The 26,199-nt window shown below is 46.4% G+C and overlaps 2 protein-coding genes across 16 annotated transcripts in view; one reads left to right on the forward strand and one right to left on the reverse strand.

Moving 5' to 3' along the window:
- The window catches only part of PCSK7 (proprotein convertase subtilisin/kexin type 7), a 26,394-nt gene extending 16,706 nt beyond the window's left edge, over positions 1–9,688 (reverse strand). For 2 of the 7 annotated variants that reach the window (XR_014070042.1, XM_081546467.1), the window contains exons 1-8: positions 9,628–9,688; positions 7,782–7,903; positions 6,832–7,311; positions 5,705–5,839; positions 4,706–4,871; positions 3,223–3,313; positions 2,296–2,350; positions 1,731–1,869 (exon numbers count right to left, since the gene is read on the reverse strand). Coding sequence is in view for 5 of the 7 variants with exons in the window: in XM_081546467.1 (XP_081402593.1) it covers positions 1,731–1,869; positions 2,296–2,350; positions 3,223–3,313; positions 4,706–4,871; positions 5,705–5,839; positions 6,832–7,299 (1,054 nt within the window). In the remaining 2 variants the exon portion in view is untranslated. Of the gene's footprint in view, positions 1–1,730; positions 1,870–2,295; positions 2,393–3,222; positions 3,314–4,705; positions 4,872–5,704; positions 5,840–6,831; positions 7,312–7,781; positions 7,904–8,167; positions 8,324–8,797 lie in introns of all 7 variants that reach the window. The other 5 variants (XR_014070043.1, XM_081546469.1, XM_081546468.1 and 2 more) reach the window with 4 other exon arrangements.
- A 72-nt stretch (positions 9,689–9,760) lies between these two features.
- Positions 9,761–26,199, forward strand: part of RNF214 (ring finger protein 214) — a 47,393-nt gene continuing 30,954 nt past the window's right edge. For 2 of the 9 annotated variants that reach the window (XM_081546470.1, XM_081546476.1), the window contains exons 1-6: positions 9,761–9,957; positions 11,967–12,082; positions 14,331–14,841; positions 15,545–15,604; positions 18,692–18,832; positions 22,331–22,470. In XM_081546470.1, coding sequence (XP_081402596.1) covers positions 9,931–9,957; positions 11,967–12,082; positions 14,331–14,841; positions 15,545–15,604; positions 18,692–18,832; positions 22,331–22,470 — 995 coding nt within the window. In that variant the 5' untranslated portion in view covers positions 9,761–9,930. Of the gene's footprint in view, positions 10,431–10,522; positions 10,591–10,732; positions 10,973–11,966; positions 12,083–14,330; positions 14,842–15,544; positions 15,605–18,691; positions 18,833–22,330; positions 22,471–26,199 lie in introns of those variants that run through there. The other 7 variants (XM_081546471.1, XM_081546478.1, XM_081546477.1 and 4 more) reach the window with 7 other exon arrangements.

A 26,199-nucleotide genomic window follows, 5' to 3' on the forward strand; every position in this document is an offset into this window, starting at 1 on the left:
GGCAGGGAGGTCAGGGAAGGTTTCAAGCAAGAGGGAAGTGACCAGTGGGAAGAGAGGTTGGAGCAGAGGCCTAACCAGCTGTGGTGGTGGAGGTGGGGGCTGGGGGCGCAGAGGGGGTTACCGTGGATGATAGGTAGAAAGTGCTCTGGGGTATAACTAATAAGGAAGTCCTGACCTCCCCTGAGAGCAGGGCTGGTTCCTCCTCACTATCAGAGTCTGAAGAGAAGACTGTGCACACATTCAGACAGACACATGGAAGCTGGGGACACACCCAGATACACGGCCCCCTCACCACTGAGTGACACACACCCAGATACACAGTCCCCTCACCACTGAGTGACACACACCCAGATACACAGTCCCCTCACCACTGAGTGACACACACCCAGATACACGGTCCCCTCACCACTGAGAGACACACCCAGATACACAGTCCCTTCACCCCTGAGGGACATACACACACACATCCAGATACATGGTCCCTTCACCCCTTAGGGACACACACATACACAGTCCCTTCAGCTTGAGTGACACACACACACACACACACACACACACATCCAGATACACGGTCCCCTCACCCCTGAGTGACACACATCCAGATACATGGTCCCTTCACCCCTTAGGGACACACACATACACAGTCCCTTCAGCTTGAGTGACACACACACACACACACACACACATCCAGATACACGGTCCTTTCACCCCTGAAGGACACACACATACACAGTCCCTTCAGCTTGAGTCACACACACACACACATCCAGATACATGGTCCCCTCACCACTGAGTCACACACACACACACATCCAGATACACGGTCCCCTCACCCCTGAGTGACACACACCCAGATACACGGTCCCTTCACCCCTGAAGGACACACACGTACACAGTCCCTTCAGCTTGAGTCACACACACACACACACACACATCCAGATACACAATCCCCTCACCCCTGAGTGACTTACACACACACATCCATATCCAGATACACAGTCCCCTCACCACTGAGGGACATACACACACACACACATCCAGATACACGGTCCCCTCACCACTGAAGAACACACACATACACAGTCCTTTCAGCTCGAGTGACACACACACACACACACACACACACACACATCCAGATACATGGTCCCCTCACTCCTGAGTGACACATACATACACACACACTGAGACACATGGTCCCCTCACCCCTCACACGCACACACCCAGATACATGGTCCCTTCAATCCTAAGTGACACACACATATACACACTGAGATACATGGTCTCCTCACCCCTGACAGACACACACACACACACACACATATATCCAGATACACAGTCCCTTCACCCCTGAGTGACACACACTGAGATATATGGTCCCCTCACATCTGACACACACACATACACACCCAGATATACAGTCCCTTTACCCCTGACACACACATACACACACACTGAGATACATGGTCCCCTCACCTCTCACACACCCCCCCCCCAGATATTCAGTCCCTTTACCTGAGTGACACACACATACACACCCAGATACACAGTCTCTTCACCCCTCAGTGACACACGACACACACACACACTGAGATACTTGGTCCAGTCACCTCTAAGTGACACACAAACCCCCAGATACAAGTTTCCCCACTACTGAGTCTTGCTCTCTCTCTTACATACACACACACACAAACGTGTGCACCCATGCAATGTGGGACCACTGGGCCCACTACCTATGGTGACGGTATAGATGGAGTTGGCGTAGCCATCGTAGTTGCAGTTGTCATTGTGCTGGCCCCCATTGCCACTGGCCACCACAAAGATGCTCCCAAAGCCCTGGCGGCCAGCCATCACCCCGTGCTGCAAGGCAGCCTGAAGAGCAAAACACCCAAGTTAGCTGAGGAACTCACAGGAAGACCCCTACCTTCCATGCCACTCGCCCTCCTGTCCCCTTCTAGAAGGAAAAGAAAAAACCCCAAGGGAATTGCACAAGGGAGAAAGAGACTTAAAGATGGACTTAAGAAGGTAAGGGGGCTATTAGTGGAACAACTGCTTGATGGATGTGCTCTGCTTATCAGAGAAGGTGGGGCCAGAAATGAGGAGCCGAGCACAAAATCAGAGCAAAGCACCGCTCCATTCTAAGAATGTCCCCCTCACCCCTTCACCCTGGGGCAGGAGTACTGTTCCCAAAGGAGGGGTCGGGGCTACAAGGCAGGTCTGGGGGAGGGTGGGAGCAGTTCCGGAAACGGAATGAAGAGGGCGAACTTGGTCCCCAAAGTCTCCACGGTTCCCAGCTACCTTCCCCAGCTGGTGGGGGCCGTCCACCGTCTTCCCGTCATCGTCTGGTCCCCAGCTGTGGAGAGACCCAGTGGGAAGAGCCAGGGCTAGGCCGTGGCTGCCCACCCAGCCCAGCCTCAGTGGGCCGTCCCTCTGCGCCGGTGCTTCCCCTCCTCCCAAGGGCTCCAGCCCAGGACTTGGGTAATGAAAGGACGGAAGAGTCCGGCCCTCACTCCAAAGTGGAAAACAGAAGGATATGCTAACATTATTGTCCTTGGAAACTTTCCCAGTTCAGGACTACTCTAACCTGCTCCTAAAAACCCCTTCTTAGGTCCCCAGGGAGTGCAGAGTGGTGGAAAGGGATGAGAGGCCACCCCTTCCCCACCGAAGGAGCTAATTCTAGGCTTGATGGCAGAGCACCTGCGAAGGAAGTAGACAACCTGTGTAAGCTGTTTAGGAGTTCTCTGTCCTTTCTCTACATGTGGATGACGTCGTGTATCTACAGGAGACGCTGGCTGGGGAAGAACAGGCTGCCGTCAACGCAGCGGGAGCAGCCCAACCTCAGCTCCTCCTTATCATCCACCCCCTTCCTGCCTGATCCATAACCTGGAGCTGCTGGTGTGTCTCTGGGTGGGAGCGGCGGGGCTTTGCACTGGGTATTCAGCCCAGTTGTGGCAGGACAGGAATCCTCAGTTTCTTCCAGAGTGTTATGAGTTTGTTAAATAAGTGAACATGAGGTGGGATGGAGCACTCCTTGTGTGGCAACCTGATCACGGGGATGACCTGGGGGTTAAGATGGAGAACCCAGAAGCTAGGGGCTGGAGAAATGAGGGCAGTGGACTTGCAGGTTGTACCCCATGGGAGAGCCCCCCCCACACCAGTGTCTCTGGTTGGGGGATTCACCTGGTGCCCCCGCCTCCCTTTACCTTGTTCCTGGCTGTACCTCACCTGCAGCTGTAGATGTCGTTGATCTGATAGTGTTTGTTGAACGCTATGGCCTCCATGCTGTCTGTCAGGGGTCCATCCAGTACCCGGATACCTAGGCAGTGTAGGCCACACCAGCTCCTCAATGATGCTGGTCTCCTAGATGGGGAGTCATGTGGTGGTGGGGGCCTACACTGGAGACTTACTTTTCTAAGTGCTCTAGGATCTTTTGAATTTTTATACCATGTGCATGTACCTGGCCAGAAATATTTTCTAACTTAATGCTAAGTCTTAGACTTTACAGATCCTGGGGTCTGGTGGGCAGAGGCATAGGCTAGAAGGTAGGGAATCCAAAGTTCCCTTTTTTCACGCATCCTTTATCACGTAAAACACCGTAGCGGTGCTTGACATACAAGAGGGTATTCAACAGATGGTTCTCAGCCCATTGCTCCTCCCGTGGATGTCTAGTCTCACCTTCTAAGATGGGGTAGGTTACATCCTGGTGGAGCTTTCAGAAGGGACCTGGGCTGCCTCCCTCTGTAGTCTCATTTACAGAGAGGGCTGCTGACCCCTGCTGGACTATAAGAGGAGTGCAGCCAACCTGTTCCAGCCTTGTAAACGCAGGCTCCAAGCGTTTATGAGAAATCACCAGGAAGGCGTTTGCATCCATTCCCTTCACCCTCTGCCTTGGTGGAAAAAGATTCGAGAGGCCGAGGAGCCATAGAACTACCCCAGTGTGGGCCAGGGTCACTCAGCTCTCTTGAAAGGATGGAGAGCAGACAGTGACCGTCAGGAGGGGTGGGAGCTAGAGAGCTGGGAGAAGGGAGAAGGGCCTCCACAGACACACGGGATAAAGAAAGAAGGGGTGATGAGGAGGCCATTGGTAAACCATGAAAATACAAAAACGTGGATAAGTAAAAGGAGCTATCATTACAATGAGTTGAGCATTGATGGGGCATAACCATCATCAGAAAAAGGGAAGGGGAATCTGAGCAGGTGCACTTGGGCCTCCATCTCTCATCCAGCTCATTTTCACGCTCTTAGTTGTTTTACATAGTCGTGTGTGCTCAGTCGTGTCCGACTCTTTGTGACCCCATGGATCCTGCCAGGGTACTCTGTCCATGGAGTTTTCTAGGCAGAAAAACTGGAGTGGGTTGCCATTTTCTACTCCAGGGGATCTTCCTGATCCAGGGATTAAACCCACATCTCTTGTGTCTCTTACAGTGATTGACAAGTGAATTCTTTACCACTGAACCACCTGCGAAGCCCTTTTTAAAGTGGGGTTTGCTGCTAAAAACATGTTGGAAACACCAAAGCACTGAGAAAAAAAATCAATGAACCGATCTGTCCTGCAGACACCTATTTATAAGTGTACCCTTTGCTTTCTGCTGTGTGTTGAAGGGGAAATAAAGTCGTGTTGGAATTCATGGAGGAGGGACAGAAGATGAAGACTGCAGTCACGGGGCTGGGGGAGGGGGTGAGTATACTGAGGCTGGACCGGAGGTACCTGCTATGCGGCTCCCGAACGCCACTCCCACCGCACAGAAGCTGTTGTTGGGCACGGCAGCGATCTCGCCCGCACACCGCGTGCCATGGTGGTTGCCATTCTCCACGTCCGGGTGGGGCATGGGGTCAGGGTCATTAGAGTTGAGGTCATAGCTGCCCTCAGGGCTCTGAAACGTGGCATGGGAGAAGGGGGGAGATGTGCTCACTCACTGGTTCCAACCGCTCAGGTCTTGGAGCTCAGGGAGAGAGAACTGGGGGTTTGGGGCTCTGAGCCAACACTGCGGGCCCATCTCTACCAACCACATGGGCTGCATAAGGACAGGACACCTTAGGGCAAAGCTGAGAAGTGCTGTGTGCTGTGCTGTGCTGTGCCAAGTTGCTTCAGTCGTGTCCGACTCTTTGCGACCCCATGGACTGTAGTCCGCCAGGCTCCTTTGTCCATGGGATTCTCCAGGCAAGGATACTAGAGGGGATTGCCATTTCCTTCTCCAGGGGATCTTCCTGACCCAAGGATTGAACTTGCATCTCTTAGGCCTCCTGCACTGTCAGGCAGGCTCTTTACTACTAGCTCCAGGAGAAGTGCTAGAGCTCTAGGCAAACTTCTCTCTTGGCCATTATTGTAGAAATATGCCCAGGAGCTGCTTCCATGGTGGGAAGCCTGACATAAAAGAGGCTTCTGGCTGCTTAAAGGGCAGGCTTTACAGAGGGGGAGGCACTGGGACTTCTGTGGAGAGGAAGGTTGCCCAGGGCCACTCCTTACTCCCCAGGGCAGGGAGTGGCAGCAGGAACCAGGAAGTATCTCTCTGATGAGCTGGAGCCTGTGTCCTAGCTGCCAGGCCACAAGGCTGCCTGGGGGAGAGGAGCAGATGAAGAACAGCATCCTACCTCCCAGGCCCTTTCCTCTGGCCCAGTGAGAGGTCCCTGGGAAAGGGAATAGGCCTGAGGCAACATCAAGAATCAGGTAAGGCCTGGGGGCGGGACTGATTCCAGGGCCACTCACGTAGTTGGGTGCGATGTCCTGGATGGTGTGCTCCACACCGTCGTCCACGACCACCACGGTCACCCCGCGCCCGGTGACATTGCGCTCCCAGACACCCGTCACATTGATGTCCCTGCCGGGGCTCCGCCGGTTATTCTGGGGGAGAGACGGGGTCAGGAACTGCTCCCTGAGCCTTGGGAGTCCAGCGATGTGCAGCACAGCCCATAGGGAGACAAGTACAGCGAGCAGCCCCTTCTCATTCTTGGCCACTGTCAGGGAGCCAGAGAGAGGGGTGGACAAACAGGGGTAGGTGGGGACGGAGCCAAGGAGGGACCTGTGAGAGCTCTGCCACAGCCCAGATGTCCAGGAAAGCTCGGCATCTCTCATGGGCAACAAGGGTGAAACAGTGACTAGGGTTAAGGGTTGGGTAATAACATGCTGCATGATATACATTGGGACTTCCCAGATGGAACTAGTGGTAAAGAACCTGCCTGCTAATGCAGGAGACATAAGAGATGCAGGTTCAGTCCCTAGGTTGGGAAGATCCCCTGGAGGAGGGCATGGCAACCCACTCCAGTATTCTTGCCTGAAGAATCCCATGGACAGAGGAGCCTGGTGGCTACAGTCCATGGGGTCACAGAGTAGCACATGACTGAAGCAACTTAGTACCCACTGCACACATAATATACATTATATTAACATTGTATAATATAACATTACTAGTCAACCCCACACAGGCATGATATACATTATATTAACATTGTATAACATAACGTTACTAGCTAACTCTTGTAAAGTGTTTCCTATGTGTCCAGCACAAATACATTAGTTCCTGTAATTGTAAACATTACAGTCTCCATTAACAGAGGTTAAATAGCGCACCCAAAGGCACAGGCTAGTAGGCAGCAGGCAGCCCGGGCGGCCTGGCGCCAGCACCTGCGCCAGGCCACTGCAGTCCTCTGGCTCTCTGGAACTGAGCACAGGGCACTTGGAGCCCAAGGATGAAGCCCACCATCGCAGCCCACGGAAATGTCTCCTCAAGCAAAGGATGGGAGGCCCCTGAAGAGCAACACAGACAAACGCCCACTAGAGCACCGCGTCCCCCCGCCCCGGCTGTCGGAAGCTGGAAGCGGCAGGGCTGGACTCACCAGATGCCACTGCTGTGGGTACTTGGGGTCATTGAAGTGGACGCCGCGCTTGGTCCGCTTGAGCAGCCTCTGCTCTGAGTGCCAGCACACAGCTTCATGCCTGGCCAGCACGGCCTCCACCTGCTGCCGGATGGCCTCGACCTGCCGGGCCTGGCGATGCCCTGCTGGCTGGACCAGGAGGTAGTGCCCCTGGAGCTCCCCGATGCGGCCCGCGTTCATCAGCCCCGTCGCCTGGGCCAGAGCATCTGCCCGCCGTTCCAGCAACTCCTCTGCCCCCTCGCCTTCCGGACCATCCAGACGCACTGCCCAGCTTAGCCCCCCTGGGCCCTGGGCCCTGGGCCCACCTGCCCCCACCAGGCCCATAACCCAGGGAAGCAGTAGGAAGAGTCCAGCTAATTCTAGCCAGAGGCCCGTGGGCAGGCCCAGGGGGGCATCTGAGTGTGGCACTTTCTGCCTCCCTTTCGGCATCAGAGCAGTAGGCTGCAGACAAAGAGAAGGACATCAGAGGTAAGAGAGCTGGTAACGGCAGGAATCTCAGGGGGCGACCGAGCACCAACGTATCACACCCGGAGACTCCTAACCCATGCCTTTTAAATCATTAAACATGTGATCCTTTCTTTTAAATCACATTGATCTCTGACCAACAGCGATAAGCCCCTGGGGGGTCTGGGGGGCCAGCACTAAGCCTAGTGGGTCCCTCGATGGCATGATTATCACGAGACAATCAAGCAGGAGGTCCAGCTGCTAACAGGCACCACACTGTTCTTCCTCACTGTTGCCATCTTGAGCTCAGAAGTCATATCACTCCTGCCAATTCCTGGCAGCTCCATGACTGTTCTTTAGAAGAGACCCTCCTCCCTTCTTCAGAGGGGACAGAAATCTTCTCACAGCTGACTTCTCAGACAGCTGGTTTTGAGGGCTAACTTCCCACAGTGGGGCCCCATTCCCACCTGGACTCAGAGTGAGGCTGAGCTTCTGGTCTGGTTAACCACCTCACGCTCATTTTGTGAAAATGGAGAAAAGGCATTCCTTCCGCTGTGAGTAGCGGTGACTCTCAGCACAGAGCGCAAACCTGTAGGCCCCAAGAAAATAAGAAACAGTGTCCTCCCAAACCCAGTGGAGAAGGCAGAGGCTAGCCAGGAACCCTGGGATCTGTGACCAAAGAAACTGCCAATGATCACTTGCAGGAATCTCAGAGAGGTCACAGACTGGAATCAAAGTGGTATAGTAAGGCCAGATGGGTACAAAACCCAGAAACCCTACTTCTCATCCTCAACATGAGGCCATCCTTTTCTCTTTTTTTCCTAGATGCCTAGAAGAGGGCTTGAACTCTTACCCAAAACTCCTCTTGAAAAAGTAGATAGAGGACTTCCCTGGTGGTCCACTGGCTAAGACTCTGTGCTCCCAATGCAGGAGGCCTGGGTTCGATCCCTGGTCAGGGAACTAGATTTCACAAGCAGCAATTAAAGATCTGCCATGCCACAACTAAGACCTGGTGCAGCCAAAATTAAAAAAAAAAAAAAGAACGAAAAAGTAGGTAGTACTGCTTCCTAGAAGTCTGGGTGGTAGCTCATTTCCTGGTTTCTGTACCTGTGAAGGACGCCAGGGGAAGTAAGAGTAGGAGGAGGTGGGGAAAAATGGGGAAAAGCCCAGAATGCAAACAAAATTGAACAGGAGTAAGAGGCAAGTGGGTAGGGTGGGGATTGGAAAGCACCACTACAGGGCTTCCCTTAGTCACTAGCTCAGCAAGTTGGCTGTGAAGTGTTCTAAACCTGGGACTGCCACCCATAGTTTGACAGAAGGGCCAAATTAGTGGGCAAATGTGGGGACAGGGACAGGTGAATGGGCAGTGGAACATGTCTGTCCCTATTGGTGGCTGAGCTCCTTCGGAAGCATCTGCTCTCTACCTGGGCTGGGGAGGGGAGGGGGGTCACCTTGAGGCAGGGCTTAGTACACCCACACATACCCAAGTGGATCAGTCTGGAAATATGGGTATTGTACACAAGTCTCTTCTGAAAGGAAGAAAGGAACTTCTGCCACCTAACATTTCCCTCCCCAGATCCATGTATCTCCTTCTCTCTCTGGTTCCCAGGAAAATACCTCCCTGCCCTCCGGCAGCCTCCACTGTCCCAAGACATTCAGGTGTCCTTCCCAGTCTGCAGGCCTTACAGAAGCAAAACAAAATTCTTGTGAGATAACTTGATAGCGACCCAACTGGGTAAGGGCTCCTTCCGTCTCAGTGGAGCCCACAGATTTCCGGAAGACAGGAGAAACCTGACCACCATATCCTCCAGTCCTTCTGGCAGGGCAGTACTTTACCCCGCACCTCACCTCCACCCTCGGCTTCTGGGAAAGGAACCTTAGATATCCTCTGAAAGCAGATCTCAACTTCGCCCCAACTAACTAGGCGTGTCTCTACAGCTCTTAGGTGCCAAGGAGGGCAGTCCAAGATTCCTGTTCCCAAGAGGCTGTCCTCCTCCTCCTCTTGGGAACCTCGCAACCTCTACAACCTGTTCCTAGAAATCCGGCTGCCTGCCAGAGGTCAGTTTCATCGATCGCTGGCCTCCATGCCCGGTGCAAAGGGCCCCCCCCTCTCCTCAGAGGACCCGCACGATCTTGGAATCTGGACGCCGTGGCCCCTTCTCCCTGGGCTCGCACACGCGGGGAATGAAGGCAGCCTCTGGGCAACTCACTCATCCTCAGACAGCGACTGCACTCCCCCACCCCCGCCCCCCCTCCCCAGTTCTAGAGCACCCGGACTTCCAATGCCCCGCCCCCACCGAGTTCCCAACTCACCGGCCCGGCCGCCGCCGCCGCCGCCGCCCCCCTGCGGAAACTCGCGGCTCCGCGGGAGCCTGAGAAGCCGGTGACAGCAGCATCACTTCCGCCCGGCGGCGCAGCCAATCAGCGGCGGGCCCCCGGCCGGGCCGAGTGAGTGGCCGGGAGCAGCCGGCGACGTTGTAGGGGCGCGGAGGCGGGGGGGGGGTCCTCCGGGCGTCCTCCGCTGAGGCAGCAGCGTGTGCGGCGGCTGGCCCACCGCCCCGACTCCTCGGGGCATCTTCAGAAGCTACTCTCTCCATAAGGCCGGTGCTCTCCCTCATGGCGTCCTCTGGACAAGGCATCTCGGTTGAGACTTTTAAAACAACACTTCTTCCTTTTCTCTCTCTGGCCGCCATGACCCTGACTCTTGCCTCATAACCTTCCTAGAGAGGGGTTCTCCCTCCGCCAGGTCTCAAGTCCTTCTCGTGGTCGCCATCTCTCAAGTCCCTGCGCCCGGGCGGAATCCACTAGCATCTTAGCGCGGGGGGGCGGTTTCCGCCAAGTCCGCGTCCCTCGCCGCGCCGTCCCCCGGCCCCGACCGCGCCGGCTCCGGCCGCCAGAGGGCGCCATCGGGGGCGGCGCGGGTGCCACCGCGGCCTCTCCTCTCCCGGGCCGAGCCTCGCCCCCCGCCGCTCGTGCCGCCGGAAGTGGGAGGTGTCGCGCGCGCGGGCCGGCGCTCGACCCCTCCCCCCAGGCTCGGCCGCCCCCTCCCCCCCGCTCCGCCCGCTCAGGTGCGTCCCGTCCCTCCCCCGTTCGCTCCCGGGGGCGCGGCGCGGGAGGTGTGTGCGGGGCGGGCGCGCGGGCGAGGGGCTGCGGCGCGAGGGGCGGGGGTCGAGGCTGCGGGCGGGGGCGTGGAGGGAGTTGCGGGGACGGGCACGGGGGTCCCGGCCTAGAAATGGGACGGGGGGTTGGCAGCCTGACCGGGGGGCCCAGGGCAAGGTGCGAAGGGGGCTCTGGCCGGAGGGAGCGGCCGGCGGGGCCAGCCTCCCTGTGGAGGGCGGCCGGGACCACTCGGCGTCGCTTCCCCCCATTGTCCCTTTCGCGACCGTCCCCGGATCTCCCCTCATGACCCGTCGCTCTCGGCGTCGCCGTCTGGCCGCCGCCGGGTTGCGGTGCGAGGCTCTCCTTGGCCTCTTCGACCTAACGCCCCCTCCCCCGCCCCGGCCGCAGCCTCCTGCCAGGTGTCCCCGTCCCCCTCCCCTCTGCGCTCTCAGCCACCGAGTTGCACGTAGGACCCGTGACCTGTGGTTTTGTTGACCGAGCGCCGGGGACCCCCGGCCCGGACTCCGATGGGGCAGGACGTTTTGCACCTGTGCGAACAGTAATGGCGATCTCGGGCCCGTTTTTCTCCTGGGAGTCTTGTATGATGGGGAAAACTGAGGCACAGGGGAACGATAGCCTGGGACTTAAGTGTTGACACAGGCCAGCCTCCATGCCTGCCCTGTGCTCTCTTCGCGGGTCAGGGATGTACCTGGGATGCTGTTAAAATAAAAACAAGAATTTAAACTAACCTTATGTTACACCTCCCTTCTCCCATATTCTTTTTATCTTTTCACCATAGAAGGCCATGAATTTGTCCTGCAACATAAAGGATGACCTTTTGATCTAAAAAAAAGGGCCTGTGCCCCACTTCCCTTACTTGGATTACTGTTTTTCAGCTTCTCATTTTCATGCTGGAGTAACTGAGATTCTCATACTCTTTTGAACCTCCAGTAACTCTGAAGAGTGTGCTTTCCACAGTCAGTGGTTGTCAAACTTTTCCCATCTGTGGAGAACACAGAGTAAAAGATACTTGGATTGCCCAATTAAATACTATTTTTTTCTCTCCCACAAGAATGCTTCCAGGAAACTTTACTTATATTAAAGGAGATTGCTTTTAATGTGACAGGCATAAAATGATTTTAAAACATAGGATACCATTGATATTAGGCCCCAAATCACATCGCTTGAAAATGATATGAGGCAAGGTCGGTATGTGTATCATTTGGAGGATTCTTACAGTCTGTGAGACTGCATTTCTCCTAAACTGAAAAAGCTTTGCACAGGCATATACAGTGTTGTTTACACACACATATATATGTGTGTGTAATATATGTAATGATATATATAGTGATGTTTGAGGATTGATGTCCCCTGGGACCTATTGCATGTCATGGCTCTTTTTATATCCTATTGAGGAATACTCTTAAGTATTTTCTCCTGGAGCCCAGCTTTTTCTTTGTGTTTCTTTCCTGATGTGATTCTGCTGTATGAACATTCTGATGGGGAAAGATACATTTGTTTTGAGATCTTGGAATTTGTTTCTGAATGTGCAGAGCACGATGGCAGCATCTGAGGTAGCTGGCATGGTGGCCACTGCTCCCAGTCCTCCGGAATCCTCGTCTAGTGTCTGTGCTTCCAAACCAGACGAAGGTCCCCCAGATGGTCTAAGGTAACATGTGGACTCCTGACTGGGTAGATTTCGTTTGGGTGAGGGCTTTGGAGATGGGCTTCTTAAAGAAGTGTAGTTGGTCTTTCTCCTTTTTGGCTCTAGTGGCATTGCCCTAGATGAAGCTTTTTTAAAGGTAGGGACTGTCTGATCTATATTTGTATATTTGGTACCCTACACAGTATCTGACACTTAGCAGACATGCTAATTGTTTGTTGAGTAAATAGATTAGAATACAGCTGGTCAAACTTATTTGAAAATGCAAATATTTCCCAACTTCTCCTACATGGACTATCTGTTTATATATTGTACCTGTGTGTGTGTGTGTGTGTGTATACACACACACACTTAGTATATGTGTATGCTTTGTATATGTATATATACGTGGATCTACATCTCTATCTATAGATAAATAGATAGCTTTGTTAGTATGACATACTACTTTATATGTGTAGTTTGCCTTCCATCTAAACTCGAGGACTGGGATTATGGTTACCCAGCCTTGCATTTCATAGTGATTAAACCATTGTTATGTATAATGTTGTACTAGGTTAGCTACCTTAACACTTTTGTAGAATACGTAGGACCTAATGCAATAGATAACAGTGTCCTAGCATCTCTGTGTTAATACATCTAATTCTTCTAACAATCCCAGGAGATAGGTGCTAATACTATTATTCCCATTAACAGGTGAGAAAACTAAGACATAGAGAGGTTAGTAACTTGCCCAAGGTTACCATACTGTGTTGGAGTCAGAATTTAAACTCAGGCTTGTCTGACTCCAGTGTACTTAATAAATATCTGTTTAAGTGAAGAAGCGAGGTTTGTTAGTGGGTAATGGGGACAGGAGTTAAGTAAAACCTCACCATAAACTTGCTTCTTCATTTTATAAATAGTGCACTTCCTTGGTGGTCCACTGGTTAATAAGACTTTGCCCTTCCAATGCAGGGGGCATGGTTTCCATCCGTGATCCCACATGCTGCATGGTGAAGCTTAAAAAAACAAAACAAAACAGGCACATACTACTAGTAATTATAATAGCAGCCAAGGTTTATTGAGTGTTTACTGTATGCCAGAACTAAATACTTCAGATGCTTTATCTCATGTAATCCTCACAATAATCCTATTAGGTAGGTAATATTATTTCTGTTTTACAAATGGAGTTAAATAACTTGCCCAGAGTTAAACCACTAGTAAATAGCAGTCAGGATTCACACCTAGGTACTGTGTTTGTCCAAATTTATAATTTGTGTCCCTGTACCCCACCTGATCCCAGCAAGGAGTCAGCAAAGAGCATTTATAAAGATTTTCATGTCACAAGATGCTCTCTGTTGTTTTATTTTGAACAGTAGGTACTATTTTGTTGTTGTTGTTTGTTTTTGAATTTTCTAGAAAAGTAGGTACTTGAGGAAAGAAAGGCATAATGATCTAAAGCCTCAGTCAGTGCTGGTTTGGAGTCCTTAAGGGTATTGCTGGACAGAATCAGTTTTAATTTTTTTAATGGCAAAGGAATTTAATGCAGATATAGTCATTATTACTGGGTGAAAGACTTAGAGTTGTGAATGTTGGATGTCCTTATAAATAGGTTTTGAAGATCTCTCTTAAAAACAGTATGTTAATGGTTGTGGCAAATGATAAAACAGTTTTTCCAGTGTTATACATGTGTCATCTGGGATAAAATTTCTACTGGCAGCTTCAATTTTGGATTCAAAATTGTCTGTACTTCAGGCAGCATGAAGTAGTGATGCTTTGCTCTAGAAAGCTGTTGAAGAACCTAAAAAGTGGTTCTGGTCAAAGATCTGTCTAGGGAATTTGAGTGTGAATTATTTTTGTGAAACGCGAGTGAAATAAAAACAATTTCCAAATTACTATTTTATTTATTAAAAATATTATGTGTAAAAAAAGTAGTACATGTACCTAAATGAAATAGTCTAACAGGCTATTTCATCTGCATTCCCCCAAATTATTAAATTTGACACCCCCCCAATTTCTGGGTCCCCAGAGTCATTCATGTGTGAATATTTATTGTGGACTGTCTCCAGAACCCAGATTCTTCACCACCGTGCTGTACTCTGTGTGTGTGTGTGATCAAAATTACTGAATGGAAGCTAAGTTCCTTTTCATCCTGATAATTTGGAAGGGCTTATACAGGCCAGTCTTGTTCTTCTAGTGGTTGTATTAAAAGTATTATATGTTTCAGCCTCTTTAAGATTGGCTGAAGAGAGAAACTTTTTATCTTTTGTTTTCATAGCCCCAAAGACCCTGCACAGAAGCATAAGAACTCGCCTCTGTCGAGTGTAAGTAACCAAACGATAACCAAGGAGAATAACAGAAATGCCCATTTGGAACACCCAGAGCAGAATCCTGGCTCATCAGCAGGTGACACTTCAGCAGCGCACCGGGCGGTTTTAGGAGAAAACTTGATAGCCACGGCCCTTGGTCTGTCTGGCGGTGGGTCTCAGTCTGATCTGAAGGACGTGGCCAGCACGGCAGGAGAGGAGGGGGACTCGTGCCTCCAGGAGAGCCTCCACCCCGCCACTCGGTCTCTTAAGGCAGGGTGCCATACAGAGCAGCTTGCCTCCGGGAATTGTCCTGAAGAGAAGGCCCCACAAGCCTCCATCCTAAAGGAAGGGAGCAGGGACCCAGGCTTGGAGTTCCCACCTGTGGTGCCTCCAGCAAATGGGGTTGAAGGAGTCAGAGTGGATCAGGATGATGATCAGGATAGCTCTTCCCTGAAGCTTTCTCAGAACATTGCCGTCCAGGTCAAGTATCAAGTTTCTACTACTAACGTGGAATTCGGGCTTTTGATTTTTTTTTTTTTTTTGAGGGCAGGAGATACTTCTTCATAGTTGGTGGAGAACTACTCGTCTCTCTGTTTTTTCTTCTACTGGCAACTCTCATACTACTCTCATATGGTGCTCTGTGATAACTGCATTCTGGTGTTACTGGTGTTCCATAAGTAACAGCCAGCATCTAATCATGGCGACTAGGACCTTCATGACCTACTACAGTCACTTGCACTGAGTAATTGATGAGCATAGGTTATTAGCATTCATATTTCCCATCTTCGCACTTGCAGGAGGAATCCTTGTTAATTCTCTGACCTACATCTTAAGAAGTACAGTGTCTCCTGCCTTCTAGTGACTGATATGCTTTGTTGTAGAAAGAAGAATGGGCACAATAAGTTGTAGGGGCCAAAATTCTTGTTTCAGCCTTGGGGTTGTCTCCCCATCAGTTGTTGGGTCTTGTTCAGGTTATTTTGTGGGATAAGTGCTTAATGCAGCATGGATGTCAGAAGGCATTTGCCAGAACTACAGTTCTCTTGCTGTGAAGCTGATAAGGAGAAAGAACAAAAAGTTAATTTCTCAGTTACTTGTGACAGATTTCTCAGTGAAAGGACTATATAATTCTGCCTTTTAAAATGTCTCTGAACAGTTCTGAATGTAATCGTTTCTTTCTTTATAGACTGACTTTAAGACGACTGATTCAGAGGTAAACACAGATCAAGATATTGAAAAGAATCTGGTGAGTAGTTAAACTGTCATTGTTGGTATATGAAACTGTTAATGCTGAAGATCTAGAGTCATATCATCCCAGTTGGAAAAGGTGAAGGAGTCTCCCTTATAAAATCCCTGACAGATGATCACCTAACTTCTGCTTGATTACTTCCAGAGATGGGATGCCTACTACTCACAAAGCAACATACTGCATTTTGAACATAGATCTTACCGTTAGATCTTATTATGGGATGAAAACAGAACCACTAAAGTTTCTTGTTACAGTTCTCTCCTGAGCTACATAGAGTAAATCTAAAATTTTTTACTTGTTAACCCCCAATATAGTCAAAAAGTGTTGTTGTTTTTTTTTAATGCCTTTTCCTCTTACCTCTCAGGTCTGAACCTTTCCAGGTGAAATGTCCCCAGATGTTTTTAACATTCTTCTTTTCTTCATAGATCTTTCAGCTTTTCATCATGCTGATTTCTTTTCCACCTCGACAGGTTCCATCTTCCCAATGTTTCTTTGAAAATGTGATCCTGAGAGCTAAACATAGTAATGCACATACAGTATAATTACTTCACAAAACAATGGGACCCTTGTTCTCTCACATTCTAGACACCATTTCTTAAGCTGACATCAGCTTGTTTTGGCCATCTCGTCACACTGTTGAGCTTTCACTCCAACTCCATCATGTCTTTTTCTCATGTATTGTTTAGTTGTGTCTTCCTATTTTATTCCTAGGTAATTGGTTTTTAAAACTTAGAAAGCTTCACATTTGTTTTTGTTAAAGTGGTCCCCTTGATCTGTCCCTGGCATTTTGTGGCAAAAACTTCTACCTTGTCTGTATGTGAATATCTGAGTGTCTATTTTTAAGAGGAAGGATAATGCGCAGAAAGGCACCCTTGGTTCAGGAAGAGGTCTTTAGGATAAGATATGTTATTTGAGTGGAAATAAGAAGGAAAACCAGTTAATATTATGTTGTTGTTTGTTTGTTTTTGAATTTTCTAGAACAGTAGGTACTATTGAGGAAAGAATATATAAGAGGGAATAAAGTAGATAATTGGCACAAGTCAAAGAAATTGAGGGGCAGATGGGAAGAAGTCAGTTATTGGAGTGTGTTAACCACATGAGGCCAATAAAAACTTTTAAATAGAGGGTAGCAACTCAGGAGTTATTTATAACAGACAAGTAAAAAGATACCAGAGATGAGAGACCTAATGACCATGTGCAGGCTGAGAACAAGGCTAGAAGAGACCCTCCAAGGGGAGGAGGAGAAGTTGTCTTTTCTTGAGCACTTACTCTAGGCACTTTACATGTAGTATTTATTTGGTCCCCACAGTTGTAAGGTGGAGTTGGGATGACTATGTAGCAATTGATGACTATGTAGCCAACTTAAGAAGTTGCAGATATGCTTTAGCATCAGTCTGAAACTGGAGACTGGCAAGCCATTGGACTGAAAGAGGCCTAGGGTTGTGGTCTCTTTGGCTGTATTTTTATAGGTGGTGATGTGGGCCACATGCTTTAAAAAAGGCAGTGGAACTAGTCAGGTTATTAAGCTTAGTGGCACTGCAAGGAACTTTGCTCTTGTTTTATTTGCTGTCCTTTTCATGCACTTACGGTAATTGCCCACTGCCTGCATTTCAAATTGGGCCTCTGGGCTCTCAGAACCAATTAGCCACCAATGAAACAAAGTAGCAGTGTGTAACCCTTTGGCTTGGAGAAGAATTGAATCAAGTACTTTCCTATACACCTCTAAGTCATCAATTTGCATGTACTAATAGTGTGTCCTTGAAACTTCTTTCTGTAAAGACTTGAGTTTTTTTTCCCCCCATTCTGTGTTATATATAAAGAAAAGAAGGCTCTTATTTACTAGTTTCATCAGTTGGTTCTTAACATGTTTTTTTGTTTTTTTTTTTTTTAATTTTCTTGGGTTAAGATCTTTCAGAATCTTTTGAAAAGGTTGAATTCTCCTCTCAAAAAATTTTGTACACACCTATCCGTAGACCTCAGGTTCAGAATACCTTTAAAGTTATGATGCTAAGGAGTCATCTGTTTAGGGAGCCTTAGTCACATTTCAGTACATGGACTAAGGACTAGCTTATCCCAAAGCTAAAGTCCCATCATGAGAGCTTGTGTGTGTTTTTTTTTGTCATAGGGTGGTAAGTTTCCCCCCATTCACTTCTAAAACCTTTCTTTTCTTTGAAAATAGTTATCATCTAGTGAATGAATTCATTTTGAAGTTTTACGTGGGCTACCTTGTACCAAATGTGTTTTAAATTGACTCTCTAAGTTTTAGTGTCCCTTTGAAAGCTAACCATTACTTTTCTTGATTTACTAATGTCGGGAAGGCAGAGCTGAACTGTGGCCCTTAACAACTTGACTCCTGCTCCTACTTTATGTGAAAACTTGCCAATTTGCCCAATCTGAATCTCAAGTCCCCCAGAGCGCGCTAGTGGGTTTGTCAGTTTTTAGTGCTAATGACCAATAAGGAATCCAATTTCTGGATGCATTTTGAGTAAATGATCTGTTCTTTATTTTTGCTTATTCTTCTTCCTCTTAATAGATGATAAAATACCTTATTTCTCTTATTCCCTAGAGCAGAGATATAGTCTATATAAGAATCAGTTAGTAGAGATCTTAGGCTTTCTAGGTGAGCTGGGCTCTTTTGTAACTGCTCCCCTCTGCTGTTGTAGTGTGAAAGCAGTCAGTAAGCCGTCGGGTATGGCTACGTTCCTGGAAAACATTTACTTATAAAACCAGGCGATGGCTGGATTTGGCGCATAGGCCATGGTTGCCACCCACATCTTAGTGCAGTGTGGTACAGCAGAATTTCCTTTCACGATGGAAGTGTTCTCTGTGTGCTGTCTAGCATAGTAGCCACTACTCACATAGAGCTACTGAGCACTAGGAGTGTGGCAAGGTGACTGAAGAGCCAGATGTTTACATTTTCTTATTCTAATCACTTTATATTTACATAACAGCCAGCCTGGCTAGTAGCTCCAGTATTGGACCCTGCAGCCTAATAGCTCTGTATGATGCCTTGAACAAGCCCATGGTGAATGTTTCTTGCAGTTAAATTGAGGAATTCAACTCCTTTTCTGTTGTTACCCATAGGATAAAATGATGACAGAAAGAACCCTGTTGAAGGAGCGTTACCAGGAGGTCTTGGACAAACAGAGGCAAGTGGAGAATCAGCTCCAAGTGCAATTAAAGCAACTTCAGCAAAGGAGAGAAGAAGAAATGAAGAATCACCAGGTATCCTGCTTATATTAAAATTGGCAACAAGTAAAGCTGTAGCCCCTAATCAGACTTTAACTCTGTTTTCAAATTAATAGAAATAAAAACGCAGTGTGTGTGTGTGTGTGTGTGTGTGTGTGTGTGTGTGTGTGTGTTAAGTCGTTCAGTCTTGTCTGACTCTGCTACCCCATGTACTGTCCCTGCCAGGCTCCTCTGTCCATGGAATTCTCTGGGGAAGAATACTGGAGTAGGTTGCCATTCCTTTCCTTCTGCAGGAGATCTTCCCAGCCCAGGGAGCGAACCCAGGTCTCTTACATTGCAGGCAGATTCTTTACCATCTGAGCCACCAGGGAAGCCCTACCAAGGCTAGGTTAAAATGACCTAAAACATACTCCCATGTCCTTTGACCAAGGATAACAATGTATTTGAATTAAAAATTAAAACAGTCCCTATGAACAAAAGATGGAGTAAACAAATTTCATCGCACAGGTAAGCTGTAGACGTAAGCATCACAAATCACCTCCCCCAAAGGCAATCTGCAAGTAACTTTTTAATGGTTATCATAGAATTTTAAGTATAAACAAGAACTTTGAGGGCATCTTGTCCAAATCCTCACTCCTATTTTAGTTCAGAATATATTTATTTAATATATTTTGTTGATGTAATTGATTGCCTGCCTGGAAAGTCATTTAATTAGATTCCTGTCTCATACTGTACTCTTGCCTGAAAAATCCCATGGACGGAGGAGCCTGGTGGGCTACAGTCCATGGGGTCGCTAAGAGTCGGACACGACTGAGCAACTTCACTTTCACTTTTCCCTTTCATGCACTGGAGAAGGAAATGGCAACCCACTCCAGTATTCTTGCCTGGAGAATCCTAGGGATGGCGGAGCCTGGTGGGCTGCCGTCTATGGGATCGCACAGAGTCGGACATGACTGAAGCGACTTAGCTGTAGCAGCTCATACTGTATTTAAAAATACAGTTCTAAGTGGATTAAAAATATACATAGAAAACTGGAAAAAAATTTTAAGTTAGAAGAAAATTTAGGAGCATATGTATGTACCTTCAGTTGCAAGAGGTCCTCTTAATCCAGGCAGAAAACCCAGAAGATTTTTAAAAATTAATATAATTATATATAATTAAAATTTTTGATATGGCAAATGATACAGAAAGCAGTCAAAAGATCAATATTAGACTGAGAGAAAATATTTCTAGCAGATCTGAGGAAGGGTTTGAAATCCAGGACACTCTGAGATTCCTACAAATTCCTAGTAAAAGCCAAATAGTATAAAGAAACATCAGGAAAGGTTATTGTATTACTTTTCTATTGTGATAGTTTCCTATTGCCACTGTAGCAGATTGTCATGAATTTAGAGCTTAAAACAACACATTTATTATATCAGAGTTCTGCAGGTCAGAAGCCCAGCATGGGTGTCACTGGGCTAAAATCAAGGTATTGGGATGGCGGCCTTCCTTTCTGGGGACTCCAGGGGAGAAGACATTTCCTTGCCTTCTTGGCTTCTAGAGGCTGCTTGCATTCAAAGTAAGCAACGTTGCATTTCTGTAACCATTCTTCCCTAATCACATCTTCTTCGGCTCAGGACAGAGAAAGTTTCTCTACTTTTAAAGACCTATTTGTGATTAGATTGGACCCACCCCAGTAATCCAGGATTCTCTATCTATCTTTTTGTTAAGGAAGGTAACAAAGGTTCCAAGAACCTTCTTCAAAGTCAGCAACGTTGCATTTCTGTAACCATTCTTCCCTAATCACATCTTCTTCGGCTCAGGACAGAGAAAGTTTCTCTACTTTTAAAGACCTATTTGTGATTAGATTGGACCCACCCCAGTAATCCAGGATTCTCTATCTATCTTTTTGTTAAGGAAGGTAACAAAGGTTCCAAGAACCTTTGGACAGAGCATGGACATTTTTGTGAGGCAGGGGCTATTATTTTGCCTACAATTATAAACAGTAATTCACAGAAGAGGAAAAGCAAATGGGGAATAAATATATGAAAATAAACTCAGCCTTACTAGTGTTGATTCATTCATACAACAAATATTTTTTGAGTCCTAATCTAGTCCCTGAAGATTTAGTGGTAAACAAAACATAGTCTTTGCCTTCATTGGATGTTTATTCTAGTTGGAGGAGACAGACAATGGAAACAGTAAAAGAATAGGAGGTGGTAAAATGCTCATTAAAATTACTAAATACCCTTCCTCCCTCTTTCCCACGAGATTTGGCAAAACAAAATAAGCTGTCAAGAGTAAGAGAAAATGAACTCTTTTTAGACGTTGGTAGAAGTGTGAATTGTTAACATTTTTTTTTTAAGAAAAGATACTGGGAATTGTCCTTTAAATTTTAAAATGTATATATACCTTGACCTAGACTCCTCATTATTAGAAGTCCACTCAACAGAAATAAAAGGTTTTTATATGAAAGTATAGACATAGTATGTTTATTGTACTACTGTTTGTAGTACAAGAAAACTGGAATAAACCTGATGGATGCTTTTGACAGAGAGTGGCTAAATTGGCTAAATACATGTGTCATGTCGTGTTATGCAGCTGTTTTTTAGTTTGGTCTATATTTGCTGTAAGTATGCTCATGTCAGGTGAACAAAGCAAGATGCAGAATAATGTATATAAAATTACCTCATTATAAAAAAACAGAAAAAGAAATATGTACGTAAGTACACGTGTTGGTGTGAGGATGGAGAAAGTTGCGAAAGCATAATATAAAACACTTTAACACGTTGATTACTTTATGGGTGGAATTGGTGTGAATTAGAGATGACTTTGGCCACCTGATACAAACAGCTGATTCACTAGAAAAGACCTTGATGCTGGGAAAGATTGAAGGCAGGAGGAGAAAGGGATGACAGACAAGATGGTTGAATGGCATCACCGATTCAATGGACATCAGTTTGAGCAAGCTGTGGGAGATGGTGAAGGACAGGGAAGCCTGGCGTGCTGCAGTCCATGGGGTCTCAAAGAGTTGGACACAACTGAGCAACTGCATAAGAGATGACTTAAATTTATCACTTTTTAATTGTTTGACTTGCTATACATATAGTCAGATAATTTAAAAAGAACAGATAATCCCTACACATAATAAAGGCGAACCATAACAAAACAAAGCAAGACCATATTTGTTGGAAGTAACAAACTCCCACCCTGTGCAAGAATGCCTTTCTCAGCAGTCTTGACAGGTGTTCATTCAGCCTGTATTTGAGCACCAGTAATGGAGAGAGTATTGCTTCACAAGGCAGTAAATTCCATTTTTGAACAGTTGTGATTGTTAGAAATTCTTTCTCCTGTTGAATTGATATCTGTATTATTACTTACTCCCTTATATCTAAGTACTGGCTTTTGGGATTACTCATGAACTAGATTCCTTCAGTTCACTTTAAATTCGCTAAAGTCAGTGTTAATTTGTGATAGTTGAAAGTAACCTTCAGACCAAAAGAACTAATTCATTTCCTTCTTTGTGTGTGACTATAATTGTATGGGACTCAGGAGATATTAAAGGCTATCCAGGACGTAACAATAAAGCGAGAAGAAACGAAGAAGAAAATAGAGAAAGAAAAGAAGGAGTTTCTGCAGAAGGAGCAGGATCTAAAAGCTGAAATTGAGAAGCTTTGTGAGAAGGGCAGAAGGTAAATGATGCTGTTAAGAATAAAAACGCTGTGTGAATGTGTGTGTTTGTATATAAGAGGCTGGTTCTGTTTGTGTTTCTAGTTCCTTTTCTTTCAGTCTTAATTTTTATTTGAAAAACAAGTGCACAAATTAATATCCTCTAGTAATTTTAGCTTTTTCAGTGCCCTACGTTAAATTTAACAAAAAGTGTCTCAGGAATTCATTAATACATTGAAATGATAGTAGTGAATTGCTTTGTCCCAGGTATGATCAAGATTTTGGTATATATCTAGCACCTGTTTCACTTGCTTTATCTGATATTTTACAGTTTAGACAGAGACTACTTTGATTTTATTTATGTTCAACACCACAAGCAAATTTCAAAAGTAGCCTTGTAAGCTGTTTGGAAAGCTGTTTAATGAATCTGTGTCCTTTTCAGGGTACTGCAGCAGGACTAAGGTGGACATAAAATTCGGTCATAGTTTCAAATTTCCAAGTTTCTTTTTGTGACCTGTTTGGAAATCAAAATAGCTATGAATACTGTGATTTTACTTAAATTCTACTGAAATGCGTTTGTATTTATCAAGAAAATCTTGGCTTGCTAATGTGTCAGAGAGCTAAGTGGAAAGTAGCAGGTTCATTTTCCAAATCATTTTTCAAGTATGAGAGATGGTAACTATGAAAGAACATTTTGGAATACCTGGGGAAATTTGAGTTTGGACTACATATTAGGTAATACTGTATCAGTGGTAAATATTTTGGGTGATTATGGTATGTGATTATATAGAAGGATCTTATTCTTCATAGATACTTGCTAAAGTTTTAGGAGTTAAGTGTCATGATGTCTATAACTTTCAGATAGTTCAGAGAGAGAGGTAAAGTAAATGTGGCAAAAAGTATAACGGCTGGTGGATCCAGATGAAGGGCATATGTTTATTTATTTTTAGGACATATGTTTATTGTACTCTTCTGTTAACTTTTATGTTGGTTTGAAATATTCAAAGAAAAAGTTGCAGGGTAGATGTAGGGAGGAATTAGCCAGGCAGTGAGTAAGGAAAAAGACATTGCAGGCAGGGGACCTACAGAGGAGAGAGAATAACAAATGAGATTAAGTAGAGAGGAATGAGGCTAGTGGAGAAGTCAGAAGTCAGATCACAAAGGCTTATATACTTTGTTAAGGAGTTTGAGATTTTTCCCTGATAGTGAGAGAGACTGAAGAATTTGAATTACTGGATAGGAAATTAATATAGTTTCTCATTGATATTGTATAAAGATGGATTTACTTAATAGAAATCTGCTAAGTACTTTGTACTATTTGAAGGTAGTCACTGTTTTATAAATATAATTTTTTAAGAAAGAAACCATGAATTGACAGAAAAGTAAAGGACCAAATATTCAGTTTAGTCATAAATTTGATTTCTTTTCTCCTTGACACCTGGCTGCTTTACAGTGATGTTGTCTTGCTTTTGAGGGGACACTGTCTAGTTCCCAGCTTCAAGATTATTGCTGGTATATTAGAAAGGTAAGGCTGCCAAGCTAGTTCTTTTCTAGGGCCAAACTTCTTTTCAAGCTCCCTGCCTTGAATAGTGACTAATCAAGAATAACACCAAATAGGGCTCTTCTTGAATAAAGATGGTGAGCTTACACTTTAAAAGACAATGTCAGTTGATTCAGAGGTAGCTTGGGACAAGTAGCAGAAAAATTGCAGTATCAAGCAAGATCCTTCTTTTGTTTTTAAATGCATTGAGCTTGCCTGATGAGCTCGTGATAGGTAAATAGCAGATCAGGGGAGTTAATGTTGGAAGCATTACTTTGGATGTGATATGAGAGTTTATGCTATATTGAATTGACAGCATGCATGAGGACTCCTTTTGGGAATTTCTCACCAAATGCTAGTTTGTTTAACTGATAGGCTTTGAAGTCCTAATAGCCTGTCTGGCTGTCAGTAAGTTCAGTGAGTATTTCTTAGGTGCAAAGCAGTGAGCCAGACTGTTGCAACATCCTATATTTTGACCACAGTCTTCAGTCCTTCCAGCTTTCTGTCTTATTCCCAGTAAATATTCACTTTGACCACATCAGATCCTCCTTTTTGTTTGTTGACCTCATTACATTTTCCACCAGTCCTCCAGCTCCCTGGAAGCGTTTCTTTCTCTAGCCCGCTGAGACTCAAAGTCCATTACTGGAATTACTTTTTTACCATTGCCATCAGTTCTGCTGAGACTTGTTCCTTTCCTTTCATTTTTTTCATAGTGCTCCAGTCCTGGCCCAAGTTAGCCACCTGACATCTCTATTCTTATAGTTGAGCTGTAAGAATAGCTCAACTATAAGAATATAGTTCTTATATTCTGCTGCTGAGTCTGCTGGAGGAAATCCTACCACTGTGTATCTTGAGGCCAGAATGAGTTTGAGTTTCAAAAACACCCAGACAGATCCTTAGGGCTCCCTCTTCCTCTGAGGGCTGTCCCTAACTATTACTTCTCTTTCTAAACTTTCCATCTCCACCATTTCTCTCATTAGTTTTAGCATGTGAGCTTGCCTTTTATTTCACTGAAAAAATAGGGGCCACCGAGTAAAACTTCCTTCCATTTCCTGTCAGCAGAAGCATCCATGCTTTCTTCTTGTTCTTGTATCTGAGTCTAAACTTTCTACTTGTGTGTGAATCCTGTTGCCTCTTGTTTCTCCCAGTTTTCCGTAAGTGGCACCACATCCTCTTCCAAGGCCTCAGCGGAAGAAACGAGTCATTGTGCATTCCTCTCTCTTAGCCCCTCTCCACCACATCTGCTTTACCATGTCCTGTAGATTCTGAACATTAGGGATCCCTCTCCATTCACTCTGCCACTCTTCCTTCAGGCTTCTATCCCTTCTTCGAGGTCTGAAGCAGGCTACCGACCTTTCTCTGCCTCCATTCTCGTTTGTCTAGTACACAGCTACCATAGAAATCTTCCTAAGATATGGATCTGAAAATGTCACTTCCCTGCTTCATAATTCCTAGGGTAAAGTTTAAACTCTGTATTTAGTGTAAGAAGCCCTTAATTATCCAGTTCCTGTTTATGTCCCTAGCTTATCTTTTGGTGGTGGTGGCTTAGTTGCTCAGTCTTGTCTCTTTTTTGACACCATGGACTGTAGCCTGGCAGGTTCCTCTGTCCGAGGGATTTCCCAGGCAGGAGTACTGGAGTGGGTTGCCATTTCCCTCCTTCTCCAGGGGATCTTCCTGACCCAGGGATCAAACCCGTGTCTCCTGCATTGGCAGGAGGATTCCGCTGAGCCACCAGGGAAACCCTATACTTAGGAAACTTCACGAAACCCTAAAAGTGCTATACTTTTTAGCACTCCCTCAAACACCATTGGAGGAGAAGGGAACCCACTCCAGTATTCTTGCCTGGAGAATCCCATGGACAGAGGAGCCTGGTGGGCTACAGTCTGTGGGGTCACCAAAAGTCAGACACAACTGAGCGACCAAGCACACAGCACAAACCACCATACTGGTTTGTACCCAACTACTACGTGTAGTATCCTGAGCTCTCTTAAAACTCAGCCTGTATCAGCTGCTCTAGAAAACTTTCCCAGCTACACCCCTTATCCACCCTTTCACATACTGTGCCCGTTTAATTTAGATGACTCTCTTCTGGACTCATCTAGCATGGTGTGTATACCTCCTGTCATAACATTGACCTCTGATGGTCCTTTTTGTTTACTGGAATGTTTCCCCACATTATATAGTTAGCTTCTTGAGAGCAAGTATTTCAGTT

Source organism: Giraffa tippelskirchi, chromosome 11 (genome assembly GCF_054371585.1).
Source record: "Giraffa tippelskirchi isolate mGirTip1 chromosome 11, T2T-mGirTip1v1.2.pri, whole genome shotgun sequence".
Classification (NCBI taxonomy): domain Eukaryota; kingdom Metazoa; phylum Chordata; class Mammalia; order Artiodactyla; family Giraffidae; genus Giraffa; species Giraffa tippelskirchi.